The following is a 22,067-nucleotide window of genomic DNA, read 5'->3' as shown; positions in this document are numbered from 1 at the left end:
CTCCAGCCTGGGCAACAAGAGTGAAACTCCGTCTCACTCAAAAAAAAAAAAAAAAATTGGAAAAATGAGTACCTCTTAGGAGGGAAACTGGATTTGATGCGCTGGTAGAAGACACACTTGGTTTTCACCATATACCTTCTTATTTTTGTACCATGTATTTAAAACCTGTTTTTACATTTTTACTGAACTGACTTAGTGGACAATCTTCAATGCACTGGTACTTTGTAACTTGACCTCTACTGTAATGAAAACTCAACTTGGGTAAGGTAGTGAAATTGATTGGGATTTCCTGTCCCTTCCAACTACACATTACTGCATTAGTATATGAAAATTCTCAAGAAGATTTTTTTCCTTTTCTCGCTGATGCACATGCTTCACTCTAGATTGAAAACACACTGGATTCTATTCAATCACATACTGGGGGTGAGAGGAAAAAGCAAAACAATACTCCATCCCAATTCTTCCCTTCTTCCTTTGATTAGTGCAGTGGGTTCTTACCCAATGAGTAGCCTCTGCTTCTTAGATTCCTCTGAAGTATTATTACTCTTCTCACGTAGGAAACCCTACAACACACACAGCCTATCAGAACTGCTACAGGGAATGAACATTTCTCTGGGCTCCAACTGAATGCTTCTAAATAAAATAATGACTGTGTGTCCTTATTTTTGCTGAGTACACATGGCTTTTCCTCACATTACAACCTTCACTTTCTCCCTGCTTCTTCACCTGCACTGTACTTTTGCTTAGCAAGGAAGAGGATGCTCTGAACAGACAGACCCTGATTCTACTTACAAAACTGTGGGAAGAAACTGCAGCTTCCTCCCTCTCTGAGACAACGGTGCCACTGAGACTGCGTGAGATGCGGCGAAAGTTCTCTGCACTGTACTGCTCATCCTCCCCACACTCCCTGCTGAGGCCTCGGCAAGGTGTAGCCTTCAAACACACAGACACATACAGGCAGACACATAATACCAGACTTATGGTTTTCCCACAGACACTATCCTCAGGGTATGGGAAAGAATAGGGGAAGACTCCTGAATTAAATGTATTGGTAAGATAGTGGCCGTGTATCAATTTCCTCTCATTCAAAAGAAGCCCAATCATAGACCTTATTTCCTTCTGATAGCCCCCATATCACCATGCCTCTGCCTTATCATCATCCTTACCAGTCACATCTCTCTACAATTCCTTCCCCAACATACCACCCCAGGCCCAGCACCTTAGCACCTGAGGCTGCTACCTGAGAAGTACGCACTGTTCTGGCTTCATGGAGACCGTGCTCCATTTCTGCTGTTGGAGTCTTTGAGAGACCAGGACCAGGAGCTGAGTGCAACCTCCTTCCCATGCCATCTGCAGAGCCTGAGGAGGAAAACACAAATAGAAGTTGAGGCCATCTCTTCTCCTGGGGCCTAATCACTAAGCCTAACAGCACAAACTCAGGAGTTCTTGTTTCATTAAATAATAAATATGCATCCCTGAATTCAATGGAGGACGTGCTCCTGGAATTTAGAAATAAGAATTTTTAGAATATGGATAGTTTCCTGTCGGCCACAAGGGTCTCAGATCACAGCCCTTGAAAAACTTTGTAGAGAAAGGGCTCTGTGGACAAACAACTGAATGTACCCATCTTGCTTCATTTCATTTTTGTAAACATAATCAGCTTCTGTCAGACTTGGGCTCAAGACCTATAGACAGAGGAAATTATCTAACACAGTGATTTTCTAGAGTATGTGTGGTGACAAAGGAAATTATCATCTCCAGTCTAGTTCAGAATTGAAATGATCATAATAATCATCTATCAAACCTCTTCATTTTATGTAACAGGAAAATGAGTTCCAGGGTCTGACAGTTTAGTAGTTTAACCAGGATTAAATTAAACCCTCTTGATTTTCAGCACAGTACTCTTATCATCTCACCTGGTGACCTCTTTTCTCTGAGCAGGAGATGCTCAGGAATGTTTTACATGTGTAATGCTCTTTTACTTTCCTCTGTGCTTCTCTCAATCACTAAAATTCTAACCAACCACTAAATGCTCACCTCTCTTCAAAATCTTTCCAGTTGTTCACAGTTGCTTTAAACTGGATAGGTGACTCCCAAGAGGCTAACCCCAAGCCAACTAATTAAGTTTTCCATTCTGAAACTGTATATGCCCTTGACCTACATTTGATATATACGTCCGTGGCCAATTCATGTCTTGATTTGATAATTTGATTCTAATATATATATCTGGCTGAAGCTGATATTATTCATGTAAGTACTGTAAGACCAGTTATTTTTAATATTCCTGGGTACTTAAATGCAGTGCTTTCAATACCACCTCAGATTCATCTGGGAACTTTTAAAAATATAGCTTCCTGAATGTTACCAGAGATCTGAAATCAGATTTGTGGTTGGAGCCTGGGAATTTTCATTTTTGAAAGGTTCCCAAAAAGTCTAAGAAAATATCCTTGAACATTATTGGGGGAAATCTGAAATGTTAAAATAGCTTCCTAAAAAGCAAGCTGGTAATCTCCAATAAAATTAAAAATATGTTTATCCTGTTGCCCAACAATTCTAATCCTGGGAAGAGGAAGAAAAAATACCAATTCATAACAACATATGTATAAGAATTTGTTTTTTGGTTTTTGGTTTTTTTTGAGATGAAGTCTCGCTCTGTCACCAGGATGGAGTGCAGTGGCGCCATCTCAGCTCACTGCAACTTCTGCCTCCCAAGTTCAAGCGATTCTCCTGCTTTGGGGTCCTGAATAGCTGGGACTACAGGTGCGCGCCACCACGCCCAGCTAACTTTTATACTTTTAGTAGAGACAGGGTTTCACCATGTTGGTGAGGATGGTCTCGATCTCTTGACCTCATGATCCGACCACTGCAGCCTCCCAAAGTGCTGGGATCACAGGCGTGAGCCACCACACCCAACCAAGAATGTTTTCTGCTGACATAATTTATAGTAGCCAAAAACTAGAAATAAAGTAGTGCTCATCTATACAAGACTAGCTAAATACATTATGGTTTAATACCAAATATTGTCCAGTCACTTAACAAGAATAAACTGAGTTAAATTAGATTATTTAAAGGAATTTTAATGAAATATTGTTGCATTCAAAGAAAAAAAAACTGTAAAATGATCTATAAGCAAAAAAAAAAACCAAACACACTGTTTATGTATATGTAGGTCTACACAGGATTGTATGAACAGAAAAATACAATGTATGCACACTAGATAATCACCTGGGGAGGTAGAGACTGACTGTGAGAGAAGGGACAGGAAAGTTGTCTATAATAAAAACAGCATGTGTGCTATGTTCTTATTTCTATAAAATTATTTCTGTATATATGTGTTTTTTGGGGTTTTCTGAGCGACTCCTCAGATGACTAGGTAGCCAGGTTTAAGAATTATAGCTATGGCTGGGCATGGTAGCTCATGCCTGTAATCCCAGCACTTTGGGAGGCTGAGGCAGTAGGATCGCTTGAGCCCAGGAGTTCAAGACCAGCCTAGGCAACATAGCGAGACACCATCTCTTAAAAAAAAGAAGAAGAAGAAGAAGAAGAAAAAAAAAAGCATTAAAAAGTTGGCCAGGTATGGTGGCTCCACCTGTACTTGGGAGGCGAAGGCAGAAGAATCACTTGAGCCTGGAAGGCTGAAACTGCAGTGAGCCATGTTCATGCCACTGTATTCCAGCCTGGGTGACAGAGTAAGAACTTGTCTCAAAAAAAGAAAAGAAAAGAATTATAGAGTAATGTTTAGAATTGGGTGTTTCTCTAATCAAGCCAAGTGTGATTCCTAGATAAGAAGGTGGCCACTGGAACCTCCTGAAGGGAGTAGATTCTGATTCCTTTAAAAGAAGGCAGGGTGCAGTGGCTAACACCTGTAATCCCAGCACTTTGGGAGGCTGAGACAGGTAGATAACCTGAGGTCAAAGGTTCAAGACCAGCCTGGCCAACATGACAAAATCCTGTCTCTACTAAAAATACAAAACTTAGCCGGATGTGGTGGCACGCACCTGTAATCCCAGATACTTGAGAGGCTGAGGCAGGAGAATCACTTGAACCTGGGAGGCAGAGGTTGCAATAAACTGATATCATACCACTGCACTCCACACTGGGCAACAGAACAAGACTCTGCCAAAAAAAAACAAAAGAATTTAAGCAGAGATAGAGGTGGCCATTTGTAAGGGAATTTCTAGATTCAACAGAAGATAGGGTTAAGATGATGTCTACTCACTGATCAATCATAACAAAAGAAAGACTACCAGACATTACGTATGGTGCCTATATGGTGTACGAAATACAAAAAACTTCCTATTAAATATTCTTATTTTTAAAATTTGTATCTGATTTTAATTGAGCTAGCTCTAAGTACTAAGTTACAAGAAAAATGAGAGCTAGAAGAACATTTAAAAAAAAATCTACTAGGCTATAGTCAGCAAAATACACAATGTGTGAAATGTTATAAGATGATGGCCAAATTTCTTCAACAAATAAATGGAAAGGGAAAAAACAGAGGGTATCGTACTGGGAAAAAAAAAAAAGACTTCAGAGCCTTATCATCAAAATGCAACGTGTGTATCTTGTTTTAATCCTGACTTGAAATAAAACAACTGTGAAAAGACATTAATGGGACTACTGAGAAAACTGGAATTATTAGCTAGGTATTATATTTAAAATTATTGTTAATTTTTTAGGTTTAGTAATATTATAGGTTTGCCTTTTTAAAACAAATTTTTATTTCTAAAAGATACATGCCAAATTATTTATGGATGAAATAATATAATGTCAGAGATTAGTTTTAAAATAATCTAGAGGAGGCTGGGCATGGTAGCTCATGCCTGTAATCCTAGCACTTTGGGATGTCAAGGCTGGTGGACTACTTGAGCTCAGAAGGTAGAGACCAACCTGGGCAACACGGAAAAACCCTGTCTCTACCAAAAAACTCACAAAAATTAGCCAGATGTGGTTGTGTGTGCCTGTGGTCCCAGCTACTCAGGAGGCTGAGGTACAAGGACCTCAGCAGTGGCCCTGATGGCACTGGGCATTCCAGCATGGGCAACAGAGCAAGACGTTGTCTCAAAAAATAAAATAATGTACAGCGGAAAGGACAGTGGCAGGGAAGTGGCTATAACTAAATCAAAACTGGCCATATGTTGATAACTGTGCAAGATAATCACTATGGAAGCTGGTTTTAAGTACCTGGAGGATTATTGTAACATTTACTTTTATTTACTTACTTATTTTTTGAAACAAAGTTTTGCTCTTGTGACCCAGGCTGGAGTGCAGTGGCATGATCTCGGCTCACTGCAACCTCTGCCTCCCAGGTTCAAGTGATTCTCCTGCCTCAGCCTCCCAAGTAGCTGGGATTACAGGAGTCTGCCACGATGCCCAGCTAATTTTCTGTATTTTTAGTAGACACAGGGTTTCACCACCTTGGCCAGGCTGGCCTTGAACTCCTGACCTCAGGTGATCCGTCCGCCTTGGCCTCCCAAAGTGCTGGGATTACAGGTATGAGCCACTGTGCCCAGCCTACTCTTATTCTTTACTTTTGAATATACATGAAATTTCCCATAACAAAAGTTAATTTTTTAGATATCTATAAGATGATGACTGCCCAAGTTCAAAGTACTAAGAAATTCAGACTATAGGTCAAGAGCAATGTTTACTGTAATCCAAGCACTTTGGAGGCCAAGGCGGGCGGATCACCTGAGGTCAGGAGTTCAAGACCAGCCTGACCAACATGGTGAAACCCTGTCTTAAAAAAAAAAAAAAAGAGCAAAAGAGCAGTGTTTATGTAACGCTTTAGGAACTGCAATTATGTCAAAATTAATCTGGTCACAAAAGACCACATATTGTATGATTCCATTTATAAGAAATATCCAGAACAGGCAAAATCTATACAGACAGAAAATAGATCAGTTGTTGCCTGGGGTTGGGAGAAGAGTAGAAGGAGATAAAGAATGATTTGTCAATGGAAACAGAGTTTCTTTTTGGGATGATAATACTTTTTTTTGTTTGTTTTTGGAGACAGAGTCTCACTCTGTCAGGCAGGCTAGAGTGCAGTGATGCCATCTCAGCTCACTACAACCTCTGCCTCCTGGGTTCAATCGATTCTCCCATGTCAAATGAAAACACTTTAAAACTGATTGTGGCGATGAATGGAGAACTTTGATATACTAAAACCCATTGTACTGTACACGTTAAATAGGTGAAATGTATGGTATGTAAACTACATATCAATAAAGCACTATTTTTTTAAGTAATTTGGTGGCCAGGTGTGCTGGCTCATGCCTGTAATCCCATATTGCTTGAGCTCAGGAGTTTGAGACCAGCCTGGGCAACATGGTGAAATCCTGTTTCTACAAAATAAACAAAAATTAGCCAGGCATGGTGGCACATACCTGTAATTCCAGCTACTTGGGAGACTTAGGCATGAGAATCACTTGAACCTAGGAGGTGGAGGTTGCAGTGAGCCAAAATCCTGCCACTGCACTCCAGCCTGGGCAACCGAGCGAGGCTATCTCAAAAAAATAAATAAAATTTAAAAAGTAAAGTAATATGGTGCTTAGTAAATATTTTATAGTAAGATAAAGGACTCCTCTCAAATTCTATTTTTTCACATACAGATCCTAATTGGCATTTTCCTTCATCATCTACTTCCTGATTAATTCCACCTGATCACTTCTTTATTCTATGTCATATCAATCCTTTTTTTTTAAGACAGGGTCTTGTTCTGTTGCTTAGGCTAGAGTCCAGTGGCACGATCAAAGCTCACTGCAGCCTCAACCTCCTGGGCTCAGTTGACCCTCCTGCTTCAGCCTCCCAAGTAGCGGGGACTGCAGGTGTGCGCCACCACACCCACCTAATTTTCTCAGTCTTTGTAGAGATGAGGATCTTACTGCGTTGGCCAGCTGGTCTTGAACTCCTGGGCTCAAATGATCCTCAAATCTCAGCTTCCCAAAGTGCAGGTGTTACAGACGTCAGCCACTGCACCCAGCCTGTCATGTCACTTCTTAAGGACTTAGTTTTTAAACCAGGGCCTCTAACAAAAATAAACACTAGTTTGATTTGACAAGTTTTGTTTTTGTTTTTTTAGAGATAAGGTCTCACACTATGTTGCCCAGGCTGGAGGAGAGTGGCTATTCACAAGCATATGGTCATAGCACAGTACAGCCTGAAACTCCTGGCCTCAAGTGATTCTCCTGCCTCAGCCTCCCAAGTAGCTGAGGTTACAGGCATGAGCCATCAAGCTCAGCCTGATCTGACAAATATATTGAGAACTGATTGACTACTAGGTTTTTAAAATTCATTTCTGTACACTACAAGATAAAAAAAATTAATGGTCAATAAGTACCCTTTCATACTGTTTTCAGAAGTATAGTCTTCCTCAAGGCTAACTGGCCAGTATGTATCAAGATATTTTTTTAAGTTTACAGCATTCGAATTTTCAGGTATAGTAGTGCATGCCTGTAGGCCCAACTACTCAGGGGGCTGAGGTGGGAGGATCTCTTGAGCCAAGAAGGTCAAGGCTACAGTGAGCCGCGATCATGCCACTGCACTCCAGCCAAGACAACACGAGACCCTGTCTCAAAAAAAAAAGTTTATAACATTCAACTAGTTATTAGTCTTCTAAAAGTTTACGAAGCTCATGAGAAATGTGGCCACTTAAGTGCAAAGATATTCATCACAGTATTATGTTATTAAAAAATTATAAGCCAGGCACGGTGGCTCATGCTTATAGTCCCAGCATTTTGGGAGGCTGAGGTAGGTGGATTACTTGAGGCCAGGAGTTCAAGACCAGCCTGGCCAACACAGTGAAACTAAAACACAGTCTCTACTAAAAATACAAAAAATTAGTCAGGCATGCTAGCACGCGCCTATGGTTCCAGCTACTCGGAGGCTGAAGCAGGAGAATCACTTGAACCTGGGAGGTGGAGGTTTCAGTGAGCCAAGGTTGCACCACTGTATTCTGGCCTGGATGACAGAGCGAGACTGTCTAAAAAAAAAAAAAAAAAAAATTGTAAGTAACCTAAGTATTCAACAACAGTAGAATGGTAGGATGGTTGAAGAAATACACTATAGTACATTTATATAAAATACTTTATAACCATTAAAGGTAGTTTTTACAGCAAATGCTCATAGTTATAACATGAGAAAGTCATGAGACTAAACTGTATACATATACTGTAAAGATACTGCCTTTTGCAAAAACAAAACAATATATAGTATATATGTTTAAAAATGAAAACCAAAGGTTAAGCTTATGAAAATATTGAGTGACATTATCAGTGATTTTTGATACTTTATGTATTTTCAAACTACCTACAATACAAAAATGTTGCTATTTTGGGTAACAGAAGAGATTTTTTGTTTTTGTTTTCGCCCAGGCTGGAGTGCAGTGGCATGATCTCAGCTCACTGCAATCTCCACCTCCTGGGTTCATGTAATTCTCCTGCCATCAGCCTCCCAAGTAGCTGGGATTACAGGCATCCACCACCATATGTGGCTAATTTTTTTGTATTTTTAGTACAGACGGGGTTTCACCATGTTGGCCAGGCTGGTTTTGAACTCCTGGCCTCAAGTGATCTGCCCACGTCAGCCTCCCAAAGTGCTAGGATTACACTTTTTGGGAGAAGTGAGCCACTGCGCCCAGACTGTTTTTGTTTTTTAAACATAATAATTTTTTTTTTTTTTCTGAGACAGAGTATCGCTCTTGTTGCCTAGGCTGGAGTGCAGTGGCACAATCTCGGCTCACCAAAACCTCTGCCTCCCTAGTTCAAGTGATTTTCATGCCTCAGCCTCCCAAGTAGCTGGGATTACAGGCATGCACCCCTACGCCCAGCTAATTTTTTGTTTTTTTTGAGATGGAGTCTCGCTCTGTCGTCCAGGCTGGAGTGCAGTGGCGTGATCTTGGCTCACTGCACCTTCTATCTCCCGGGTTCAAGCGATTCTTCTGCCTCAGCCTCCCGAGTAGCTGTGACTACAGGCACGTGCCACCACACCCAGATAATTTTTTGTATTTTTAGTAGAGACGGGGTTTCGCCGTATTAGCCAGGATGATCTCGATCTCCTGACCTGATGATCTGCCCGCCTTGGCCTCCCAAAGTGCTGGGATCACAGGCATGAACCAATGTGCCTTGCCTTTTTTTTTTTTTTGAGATGGAGTGCAGTGGTTTGATCTTGGCTCACTGCAACTTCTGCTGCCCCATTCCAGTGATTCTCCTGCCTCAGCCTCCTGAATACATGAAATTACAGGCACCTGCCACAGCTTGAACCTGGGAGGTGGAAGTTGCAGTGAGCCAGGATCATGCCATTGCACTCTAGCCTGAGCAACAAGAGTGAAACTAAGTCTCAAAAAAAAAAAAAGTTTTAACTTTCAACTAGTTAGTTCAATTTTGCAATTTAGTATTTTGTATTTTTATTATTATTCTTTAAATAATTATTTGTGGCCAGGTGCAGTGGCTTACACCTGTAATCCCAGCACTTCGGGAGGCCGAGGTGGGTGGATCACCTGAGGTCAGGAGTACGACATCAGCCTAGCCAACAACTCCATCCTATTTTTAGTCTCTACCAAAAATACAAAAATCAGCCAGGTGTGGTGGCACATGCCTGAAATCCCAGCTACTCAGGAGGCTGAGGCAGGAGAATCAGCTTGAACCCAGGAGGCGGAGGCTGCAGTGAGCCGAGATGGTGCCACTGCACTCCAGCCTGGGTAACAGAGTGAGACTCCATCTCAAAAAAAAAAGTGTGTATTCTTGCTTCTTTAGATAGAAAGCTCATTGAGGCAGACTCCAGCTTTCCCTTATTCTTTAGATTTTTCCCATATCATCTAGTCCTACGTACCTAAAGATCACTTATAAATGTTATTGCAAAACCTACGCTAGGATATGGATCCTCAGGAATGTATCCTAATATCAAATCTTAAATTTATATGGTATTCCCCCCAAGGCTCTGGGGAACACAGTAAATACTCAATAAACACTTACTTAGCTGTAATTAAATGTTGGTTGTCAACATGCAAGGAACCTGTACCATTACAGAAATTGTCATAGCCAAGCTAAGGAGAAAGTTCGCCAAGTTTAATTTTTTTTTCTTTTTTTGAGATGGAGTTTCACTCTTGTTGCCCAGGCTGGAGTGCAATAACACGATCTCAGCTCACTACAACCTCTGCCTCCCAGGTTCCAGTGATTCTCTGGCCTCGGCTTTCTGCATGGCTGGGATTATAGGCACATGTCACCATACCCAGCTAATTTTTGTATTTTTAGTAGATATGAGGTTTCTCCATGTTAGTCAGGCTGGCCTCAAACTCCTGACCTCAGCTGATCTGCCCACCTCGGCCTCCCAAAGTGCTGGGATTATAGGGATGAGCTACCGCCCCCAGCCTCCAAGTTCAATTTTACATGTCATACATGTCATTTTAGAGTTAGAACATAGCTTTTTTAAAAAAATCACTGAACCAATTCTCACAGTTTACAGGTAAAACCTTGGTCCTGGGATATTAAGTGACTTGTCCAAATTTATACTGCGAGTTAATGTTGGAACCAGGAAAACAGTTCAGGCTTTGTAGTTAAGTACATCAATGTAAGTGAAAACATTCTTCATGTCTTCAATTTCCAGAACTGACTATGATGTACACTTCAGGTACAGGCCCTACTCTTCCTTCTGTATTATCTCAGTGAAGAGCTACCCTATAGGCATATACTACATTGAAAATTCCATGAACACTAAACTTGACTGTTCCTAAAGGGATCAGGGAAGGTCTTGATATTGCTGGTTTAGTATGATCTGAAAATGTCCACACTGAGCATATGGACATCCTACTGCAAAGTGGACCTGGAGACTGAATCTTGGGATTTTAAGCCATAGAAGAATGTATTTTCCTCTCAGCCTCCCCCATTTCATGCTGAATCACTCTCAAAGACCTGTAAACCATTATTTAGCACAGCATACTAGAAAAGCCATGGGCAAATACTTAGTAGTCTCTTACTTCAGAAGGAGGGAAGTTGCTTGTGAATGTTAATTCTGCTCCTTCCTCCACTCTAGCCAGAAAAATGCCTAGTTCTTGTCCTGAAGGCTTTCTGAGTAAAGTCAAAAGCTCTACTACCTCTTACTAAGCTGGGGATACCATCTGTATAGCACATCCCCTTCTTCTGATCTTTACCTGCTTTCAGCTTTTTAAATTTTTTTTTTTTCAAGATGGAGTCTTGCTCTTTCACCCAGGCTGGAATGCAGTGGCACAATCTCAGCTCACTGCAACCTCTACCTCCTGAATTCAAGCAATTCTCCTGCCTCAGCCTCCCGAGTAGCTGGGATTATAGGCATCCACCACCACACCCAGCTAATTTTTGTATTTTTAGTAGAGACAGCGTTTCACCATGGTGGCCAGGGTGGTCTCGAACTCCTGACCTCAGGTGATCCTCCCACCTCGGCCTCCCAAAGTACTGGGATTACAGGCGTGAGCCACCACACCCAGCACTTTCAGCTTTTATATGATCCTCAATCCTCTCCACAACCCCTGGTTGCATTCTTACCTGTTTGCCTAAGTGGGTGCCAGGCCATATTCTGCTGCCCCCATCCAGAACAGCCAGCTTGAGAAGCCTGAAGACTGGCCTGGTACAAAGACTCCAATTCTGAGGCTTCCTGCTCTGTGTCTTGGTTCCAATGTGGATGCAAAAGGATGTGATTTCTCTCTGGATAGGTTACAGGGGACCCATGTTTAAGCTGAGAATCACAGAACCTTGTGACATTCACCCAGGAATCCAAAGGCAAAGAAGTCCCCAAGTCAGTACTGCTGCTCAGATCCTTAGACCTAGCATCTCTCACTTGAAGCGGCTTCTCTTGGTATATGTCTGGCTCTGCCAACCTGGGCTGTCCTCCCCTAGAAGTTTCACCATTAGGCAGTCCAGAGTTTAAGGCAAGAGAAGAATGTTCAGTGGACTCTTCCCAGGAAAGAGGTCTGTCCCCACCCTCCAAAGAGGATTGTTGCTTTGCCCATGGCCAGTGGCCTTTCTCTTGACCCTGTGAGAAAGGAGGCTTAGAATCAGAAGGGGAAGAGTTCTTCCTCTGACTACCTGACAAACTTCTATCCTTGCAACCTGTGCTATCCCTCATGGAGGCACCCTGCATCCTCTGGAACTGCTCAGCCAGTGAACGGACAAGCCCCTTCGTGCTGGGAAACTCTGGCCTATAGGGCTCCTCACTGCCTCTGTCCACTTGTGAAGTTAATGAAGTTTTGAGGCTTTGGGCTTGGAGACATTGGTTAGTTTTCTGCACAGGATCAGGGGAGTGAAGCACAGATGAAGAAGCAACAGGCATTATGGGGTGGCAGGCTCTATACAGAGAAAGACTGGGCTGAGCTGATGAATTTGAAGGACTGCAGTCTAGGCTGTGTTCATCTCCTGTCTCTGAGGTGGCTATTCCAGGCATCACCAGGGATGGGTTAGCAGGATCCTTCTTTTCTTGGAACAGCTGTTCTTGAGCAATGCCTCTTCCTTCTTGTGGAGGGAGCTTGCTGCAACTGCTGTTGTCACACCTAGAGCCTTGCAGCTTACCCTCTGGGGCATCCAATGGCTCCCAACTATGATGAGAATTATTCTCAGTCCACCCTGGTGTTTTGGGTAAACCTTGCCTGTGGAATACAGAGGGTTCAATGTTGTCTATTTCAACTGAAGTCAGAAGCTTCAAGGCAGATCTACTAGGGGAGCTGTGCTGCGGGCCAGATGACTCTGGAGATAGTGATGAGTGTGACTCATGGCAGGAAGCAGGTGAATGGAAGAAAGAACTGGCCCCAAACTCTGTATCCGTGCAGTGTTCCAGTTGGGCCTCTTGGCTTAACAATACTTGGAGCGGGATAGGCTGTTCACTGAAACAAATGGAGAGAGTTGGTCATAAGCTGCCTTGACTGACAGGAATGCTTACAGAAAGAACTGTTCATTCCATTCTCATTTCTAGCTACTCACACAGGGAATGGTAAAAATAAACAGAAGACAAGCACAATAAAGTCAATAGTTCAGAGTAACACAAAAGAAAAGGCACACAGTCAGCTCACACCCAGGTAAATAGGTAATATTAATACTCTTTATTAAATGCCCTCGCCAAAGGTACACAGTAGCATTAAGTGGAGCCCTTGCCAATATCCTTCACTACCTGTGAAGTCCCATTCTAATCACATTCTATTTGCAAATTAGGAAACAAAATCAGCTAGTCCCACATGCAGATGACATGGAAGGTAAGCAAAGCCTGAAAATCACTCATACCAAACAGCAAAAATCCAGGATGCTATACAGGGAGGCAAGTCCTACCTGGAGTCCTGAGAGGTAGCCCAGCCAAAGGAACCATCAGGCCACATTTACAAAATACAGGGTGATTTGGGCTCATGGGGCTACACAGAAATCAATCATTTCAAATATGTTTTTATAATCTGGAACTGCTCAGCCAGTGAATGGACAAGCCCCTTTGTGCGGGCAAACTTGGGCCTATAGGGCTCCTCACTGCCTCTGTCCACTTGTAAAGTCAATGAAGTTTGGTTCTCTTAGTCACTGAAATGCTTCTCCAAAGCAATATGACTCTCTTGAGATTTAGGAGTAGGAGCAGGGGTTAACTATTTAGTTGGTTTCTCACTAATTGTTTTGTATTTCTGACTTTAAAAATTCAACGTTACAAGGAATTAAATAAAATCTCAATCACTCACATACATCAGGTTGTATAAGTTTTCTGGAAAGGGGTTAGCTATCTAAATTGCTTATATTCAAAACAAATGTCTAAATATGAATGAAAATATACTATAAACTTTTGAGGGTATAGTCACCCAGTCAGTCACCCTTATAACATTATGAAGAATATGATATACTAATATGGGAAGCCTAATCATAAAAGGCAATATTACATAATGGTTAAGGACATGTGCTTTAGCATCGAATAGACCTGCATTTTTTTTTTTTTTTTTATAGAACACATGGCCACAATATGTCACCCGGGCTGAAGTGTGGCAGCACCATCACAGCTCACTGCAATCTTGACCTGCCAGGCTCAACCAATTCTTCCACCCCATCCTCCCAAGTAGCTGGAACCACAGGCATGCACCACCATGCCCAGCTAAATTTTTTGTGTTTTTTGTAGAAACAGGGTTTTACCATGTTGCCCAGGCTGGTCTCAAACTTCTTGACTCAAATAATCTGCCCTCCTCAGTCTCCCAAAGCTCTAGGATTATAGGTGTGAGCCACCATGCCTAGCAGTTAACCATTTTTGAACATTTGCCTTTTGAACATTGAGCCCAGGAGGTTGAGGCTGCAGTAAGCTTTGATTGTGCTGCTGCACTCCAGCCTGGGTGAAAAAACAAGATCCTATCTCAAAAAAAAAAAAAAGTTAATTTACAACATTTATTAATTTATATTTTGAAAGCTACTCACAATTATTAACAGTTCAAATTAATTTTTATTTAAATTATTCTAAGTAAAAGCCAAATTCAAGGGCTAAGATGTGAGAACTACAACAATGACTACTGGAACTTTTTTACTAGTCCTGACCATACAGAAGCAAAGCAAAGGAAACCTTTGTGTCTCTTCTCTATGGTGCAATCAGAGCAAGAAAGACTACTTTCTCTGCTTCCATAAGGACAGAAAACATTGAAATCCCAAAATAAATAGCTACTACAACATGAAATGTGGCCCAGATTGCCATGTCTAAGAACATAATATATATAAATATAATAATCATGTTATTACACAAGTCCAGGACTAAAGTTATCTATAGGAAATGTGGACAAATGGTCTACTTATTATGTTGTACTTTTTGCATGCTTGGAATTATTAAGGAAAGGACCAGCAATACAATGAGTTTTTCACTGTATGTCTGACCTGAAAGTAGAAAATCTTTTCAGAGGACTCCTCTCTCCCCTTCAGCTGCCAAGACAATGAGAGCTCTTGCTATAGAGTACTCATGGTCACTTCTTCCCCTGGCGTCCATAAACTAACATGGTTCCCAAGCACTACCTTGTCGGCTGAGGGAGAGTCCCCGCCTGTGATGGGAGGCAGGCTGAGGGCTGCGACGGCTGCTGTGATGACTGCTGCTGCTGCATGCGATCCTGCAGGCTCCGTGCTTTTCGAATACTGATTTGCAACTTCTTATCGACTAGGGCTCTGCTGTGCGTGCTACAGCTGGCACCATGCAGGGCAAGTCTTAGTTTAGCTAAAATGCAAAAGAAAATATAGCAGAAACAGAACACAAAACACAAACAAAAATAAAAAGAATAAAATTGAACAAAAATTGAGCAAAGATATGCAGTAAAACTCAAAATATGCAGCAGGAATGCAAGGCATGGACCATGCATATGCTGTCCAGGGCACAGAGCTGCCTCTGGCTATAAGGAACATTGATGGAAGCCATGGAGGCCAAACAGGTTAATCCAAATTAAAAAACAAAACAAAACTAAAATAAATCAGGAAGACAAACTGGTGCTTCCATCTTAGAGATTGCCACTCTTGTCCTTTGCAACTGACCTGTCTGACTCCGGTCTCCACACTCTATTCTCAACCCTCTCTTCCCAATGGCCAACGCAGAAATAAGATCCAAACCTGCATCTGTCTTTATAGACCACAGCTTCTTGTGGGTCACATACAAGAAGCTGATACCAAATCTAAGCCTTAGTCTCTTGCTGTAAGCTTATGGAGCTGTATACTATGAAGGTAGGGGAGAAACAGAAAGAATTAAATATTAAAGCAAAAAGTTACAGGCCTGGGAAGTCATTTCCTTCTATAAGTTCCAACTCACTAGTCAGTGACTAGCAAAATAACAGACTAATCTCACATGTGAGGTCTAACTTTATCCTGGAATAAGAAGGTAAGGATGACTGGAAAAATCATCTATGGATTCCTTGCTGAGGCTATTTTGGTAAATATCCATAGGCCACAGTGACAGTGCCAGGCACACTTAGAAATCTGAAGGGCAAAGACAGCTAAAGGACCTCAGTTTGGGAGAGCAAGAGTGAGGAGACACTGTTTTTATCCTTTCTGAGTGACAACACTAATAATACCCATTGTGAAGTTAGTCAAAAGTGCCATAGCCATAGCAGTTAGAGTTACTTACAGATAGCTTCATTACAGAGAGCCAAAGCTGCAGCACAGTCTCCTTCCTGTTCCAGATGCAGTGACTCTTCAAACACTGACTCTGCCTCTTGCAGGGACCTCTCAAAGCCGTCACTCCTCCCTGAAAGGGCCAGCACTTTTCATTTTCATTACAATTCATTCCAACTTTTCTTGTGTACTGTTGTTTCCCTTCAGTACACAGAGATCCTTGCTGCTAAGCCATTGGTCTATCCTTAATCCAACTGTCTATTGCTATTAATAATTCTCTGAAACAAACAGGACATCCATTTTGCCTTAACCAAGATGTTACCAAGGCCATGAAAGAGAGGCATGCCATTAATGGCCACATATTCCAACACCAAGACCCTTAGGAAGTCCCTCAAGAAAAGAACAAAGTATTCCATATAGCAAAAGGATAGACTCTTATGCTTGGAATTGAACTGCTCTTTTCCAGTGCAATTCTTGCCAACTAGTGTCAGAACACCCTAGATGTCCACTGAGACCTTCACTGCTATGTTATGAGAAAGGTAGCTTAATTATTCTGTGGACAGTCATCCATAGCACTTATTTACTTCACCAACTCCCAGTCCTCTATGCACCACCCTAAACTGGAAAATCAGTACACCTCTTGGTCACAGATGGTCTACACTTCCTAATTCAAAGCAGGGCAGTTAAACTGCTTTCGTTCTTGGTTTACACACACATGCTTTTCATAAGCATTGCTAAGTATTTACTTTCAGCATGCCATTCCTCACCAAAACTACCCCTAAATAAGTCACCTTCCCATAGAGCAGGGAATATTCCATCCTCCTCTCAAAGTGAATGTATGCCAAAGCAGGTGCAGATGAAAAGGCTACAAAGTACAGGCAGAGAAATTTTTGAAAAAGAATTCTCACTCTACTTACTCAGAATCATAAATTGGCAGCAAGCTGTAATGTAAGTTCACCTACAAGTGGGATTGCCAGTGAGCCTTCACAAGGTTGCAGGGAAAAAAAGTCAAAGTGTCTGAGTCACTTCTCCCATAATGTCCTTCATCCTCCACTTACCTCCGGCTGGACATGGTAAGAAAGGCTCTTCCCCATCCCTAACATTCACTTCCTAATTCATCATGACTTTTTGAGAGCAATGGGAAGACAATGGAAACAGCAGGTTGGTTCTGAAGAACTTGGCACTCAGGTTCCACTCTAGAGATGTGGTTTCCTTTACTCCCCAGACCTGAAGTTCTCTCATAATATTTGGAATCAACTAAATGTATACAACCTTTATATTCAGAGGTGGTGACTAGAGCCATTTTTTTTATTAAAGTTCTCTGCGGAGATCTACACAAGCCGTACTTTATCACTGTACTAAATTTTATTCTTATCCTCTAGAATCTTAGCACTTCATTCTTTGCTCATGCTGAGTGTATGGAGAATTGTCAATGAAATATAGCCAGTGAGATCTCCTCCCAACTTTCATCTATTGCCCAACTGTCAGAGAAAGAAAAAAATGAAAGAAGGGAAATGACAAGACCCCTCTTTTCAGAAGCAAAATAAACCTGGGACACCAATGTGATATAGCTTGAGGTCAATAGGGAAAAAAAGACTATCCAAACAGAGACAGCTAAGCATTAGGAATTTAAAACTGATTTTGGAAAGTAATACAATGTCTTGGAAAATATAAGGCAACAATTACCTTGAATCAAAAGAGAGTAGTATTAAAGGAAAAAAGCTGCCCCAAACGGGATTACATAGCTCTGGAAGATTCTCTAAGTATGTGTAAAAGGAGAAAAGTGGTCAACAGAAAATAGCCAGCAAAGTTACAAGGTTACATTTACAAGGTTGGACTTTTATATTGCTTCAGCACAATTTGTTGTAAGTGGGGTTTCTGAATTACAAAAACAATATATTCATTTTATAGGGAAAACAAAACTAAGATATAGGTTTCATGGCCAATTTAAGGTAGATACCTCAGCTTAGCTGAACTCCTATTTTGAAGGCTAGTCTCTTTTGGTACAAAGTTACATCCTAAAATAAATTCTAGGAAGAAAAAAAAATCTAACATGGGGCAGTCATGGAAGTAAACTCCATGCAAATTGTTTGAGGTTAGAGAATCAATTGTCATGGAATCAAAAGTAAACTGGGCTTTGTTCTGGCTCCTGTTTGGCAGATCCACTTCCCTGATGCCCCAGGTGGAATATTTCAAGGGTATGTTTCTTCTCAGCAAGTAGAATTCCCCTCACTGTCAGTGTGGCTCACTGCCCTTTTCAGGTATTTCTGACTCAAGGCTAGTTTTATTTACACCTTCAATAGACGTTCATGGGAAGCATTTTTCATGAACAATATACTATCTCTAATCTATAGGCTTTTAATAGATGTGCCCCTAAATCAGTGCCTATCTCCAGTCAACAGTCTTGTTACATCCTACTGTAACTTGCTCTCACTGGAAAGGGTGAATCAAGATTTGAAAAAAAAAAAAAAAAAAAATTTTTGCTAAAGAGAAAACAGGGAACTAACAAGCTTAGATGTTTTTTACCACCTTTCTGTCTGTCCCCATCACACACAACCTAATGCTCACAACAATTACCCTGATTCTGCAGTTCATCCAAGTCCATGAAGCGGCTAGGATGAGGGTTAAACCCTTTAGCTGCCTCTAACTCCTTCTCTCTTTTTCTTCGAAGTTCCTGTTCTTGCGCCCTCCTGGCCACCTCTTCCTGTAATTCATCCAGTTCGCTTTTAGAAGATATCTCCTCACCTGTAATATAAGCAAGGGAGAAGATAAGTCATCACATTTCCATTACCAAGACTAAGTACTTGATGAATTTATGACCACTGCAACACTTTCCCTTTGGAATTCTTGCCTTCAATTTGGAGCTTATATTTTGGATACTTTCCATAATCAGATTCAGGATGGGACTTGGGCTAGGAACGATAATAACAACATTTATTGAGTGCTTCACAACAACAATGGTATCACACTGAACATTTATTCAACACTTACTATGTGCCAGAAATAGTTTTAAGCATGTTTACATGTATTATTTTATTTAATCATAATAACAACTTATGAAGTAGAAACTGTTATTACTCCCATTTTAGGAATAAGGAAACTGAGTCACAAAGAGGATAATTTGCCCCAGGTAAAACAAATGGGAAATAATGGAGCTAAATTATTATTATTATTATTATTATTATTTTTGAGATGGAGTTTTGCTCGTTACCCAGGCTGGACTGCAATGGCGCAATCTCGGCCCACCACAACTTCCGCCTCCTGGGTTCAAGCAATTCTCCTGCCTTAGCCTCCTGAGTAGCTGGGACTACAGGCATGTGCCACCATGCCCAGCTAATTTTTGTATTTTTAGTACAGACGGGCTTTCACCATGTTGACCAGGATGGTCTCGATCTCTTGACCTCGTGATCCACCTACCTCAGCCACCCAAAGTGCTGGGATTATAGGTGTGAGCCACTGTGCCCAGCCTAATGGAGCTAAAGTAAAGTCAAGTAGGTTAAATTCATAATTATGCTTTAATCATTAGAGAACACTTTCTACTAGGTGCTGTCACTGACTGACTGGGGAGCTTCAAGCATGTCATTTTCTCACCCTTAATTTCCACCACCTCTTTGAATTTGTAAAATGTCCACAGCAGTAAAAATCCAATTTCATAAACTTTCTTGAGGAATCCAAATAGATCTAGAAGGATGTCCATCATAAATTAAGTAAAAAATTGAGTGAGAGAATAACATGTATAGTACGACTTCATTTTACTTTTTTAAAATGGTGCTTACCCATATGTGTACATAAACTAGTCCAGAATTGAGGACTATTCAGGAGATCATGAGACTCAGTCTTTAGTGTACTAAAAAATGATGGCTGTCTGAAGAGAAGGGAGAGTTGTCTCATGCATGATTCACAAGTTTCTCAAAACAATGTTATTCAACAAGAAATAAATTAAAATGTGGGGAATAAACCAAATGTATCATTACAATGGGAAGCTCAAATTTCTTCCACGTGTCTCTAACTATAATTTACTCGAGCCCAGGATTCCAGTGATATCTGCCTAGCATTGTTCTGCTCTGCCAGATGTCCACAATCTTTAGTATATGTATCTAAAAGGGTTCATGCCTTTTTATTGCTGCTGCAGGCTTTTCTTCCAGCTACCTCCAAGAATTTTCAGTAACTATCAACACAATTGGTAGTAAGACTAAGATATTTAGGCAGGGATAAGGATAAATTTTAATTACTTATTTCCAAGTTTTGCAAATAGCCTACATGTATCCCTACGGTATATCAGTTCATAGTACTAAACAATAAGAAATCTGTTTCCCAAGAGACTGTCCCTAAACCAGGGAAAGCCCTAGAATTTATTCTCCTGAAAAATGGAGCTGTTATTAACACTGTTCCCTATATTTCTGTCCCTTCTCTCTCCCACAAGGGCTCTCTCCGAGTAAAAAGAAATAGGCAGGCTGTGATGGAAAACAAAAAGCAGATAAATCCAAAGATGGAGCAACTGAAATGGCTCTACATTTACATTCTGATGTAATACTCAAACTGTAACTGTCCTCTAATTTCAAAAGTGCTCAGTTAAGGCTGCTCCCCAGACAAAACTGCTGCTCAAATCCAGTGTCCTCCTGCTTACCTGAGAAAGGCTGACTCTTTGTCCAGCCACCCATGGATGCTGTGGAGTCCACTTCCAGGATGCTACTGCTATGCGACTTTGGGATGTGACGCCAGGAAGGGATCAACCCAGCTGATCTCTTAGCACTTGAATCCCTTCAAAAGAGAACCCACAGTCTAGTGAAAGCATGACAGGGGGTTATAGCAACATTCCTAGGACTAAATATCTCAAAAAACAAACATCAAACTACAGGTATTGATCGACTTACGACCTATGAAACTTACGACCATTAGACTTTACGACCACAATCGCTAGCCACGACTGCTCCGCGTCTGGCAGCGCAAACGTTGCCCAGCTGGGCGTACGACAGTGCAGACCAGCTTCCAGCAGCACTACCATCTCCGCGTGCATACAGCCTACTCAACTTATGACCAAATCGTGTTACGACTGGTCTGTCGGAACCAATCGTGGTCGTAAGTCGAGCACTAGCTGTAATATAATTAGAGTTTCTGCTAAACTACTTCTAAAGAATTGAAACATCCATTCATTCTCCTATCTAATCTCATCTCATATCTTGTGCATCTAGCACAGTATCTAGTACATAGTACATGTACAAAATCTGTTGAATGTATTAATGCACATACTGCTGTCAAATCTATTGCCTTCTTTCTTACTAAACGTTTGTAGCATCTTCTCATAAGTAAAACTCAACAGGATCCTGTGGACAAGGAAGAACATTTGGAGAGCATGAAGATGCAGTTATCATCTTTGTAGAAGACATAATCATTCCTTTCAAAGCAGCTCAACCATTAGAAAATTGCCTTGGCTGGGCACGGTGGCTCACATCTTTCATGCCAGTAACTTTGGGAGGCCGAGGCAGGCAGATCATGAGGTCAAGAGACGGAGACCACTCTAGCCAACATGGTGAAACTCCATCTCTACTAAAAATACAAAAATTAGCTGTAGTCCCAGCTACTTGGGAGGCTGAGGTAGGAGAATCACTTGATACCAGGAGGCAGAGGTTGCAGTGAGCCAAGATTGTGCCATTGCACTCCAGCCTGGCAACAGAGTGAGACTCTGTCTCACAAAAAAAGAAAAGAAAAAGAAAAACTGCCTCTGTGGCAACTCAGTAAAAATAATGTATGGATATCTGAAATTTATAAAGCAAACTGAGATTTATGGGCAGGGTGTAATGAGTGTTAATTAACTGTCATCACTATTATGATAGCATTAGCTTCATAAAACACAGAGTCCCAGTGACCCTAAAACAAAACAAAATAAAAACTATCCCAACTGGGTGTGGTGGCTCACACTATAATCTCAGTGCTCTGGGGGGCTGAAGTGGGTAAATCACTTGAGCCCAGAAGTTCAAGACCAGCCTGGGTAACATGGTTAAACTCCATCAA

At 41.4% G+C, this 22,067-nt stretch overlaps 1 protein-coding gene across 1 annotated transcript in view; it reads right to left on the bottom strand.

The window, feature by feature from the left end:
* The window catches only part of USP54 (ubiquitin specific peptidase 54), a 39,753-nt gene that overhangs the window by 6,415 nt on the left and 11,271 nt on the right, over positions 1 to 22,067 (bottom strand). Inside the window, exons 7-12 of the mRNA XM_017519516.2 lie at positions 20,683 to 20,816; positions 18,633 to 18,800; positions 16,069 to 16,188; positions 14,976 to 15,171; positions 11,517 to 12,847; positions 1,241 to 1,359 (exon numbers count right to left, since the gene is read on the bottom strand). Coding sequence (XP_017375005.1) covers positions 1,241 to 1,359; positions 11,517 to 12,847; positions 14,976 to 15,171; positions 16,069 to 16,188; positions 18,633 to 18,800; positions 20,683 to 20,816 — 2,068 coding nt within the window. The remainder of the gene's footprint in view (positions 1 to 1,240; positions 1,360 to 11,516; positions 12,848 to 14,975; positions 15,172 to 16,068; positions 16,189 to 18,632; positions 18,801 to 20,682; positions 20,817 to 22,067) is intronic.

The sequence above is a fragment of the Cebus imitator genome, unplaced genomic scaffold, assembly GCF_001604975.1.
Source record: "Cebus imitator isolate Cc_AM_T3 unplaced genomic scaffold, Cebus_imitator-1.0 Scaffold755, whole genome shotgun sequence".
In the NCBI taxonomy this organism is placed as follows: domain Eukaryota; kingdom Metazoa; phylum Chordata; class Mammalia; order Primates; family Cebidae; genus Cebus; species Cebus imitator.
The sequence above is the reverse complement of the archived record's forward strand: the minus strand, read 5'-3'. Positions and strand labels throughout refer to the sequence as shown.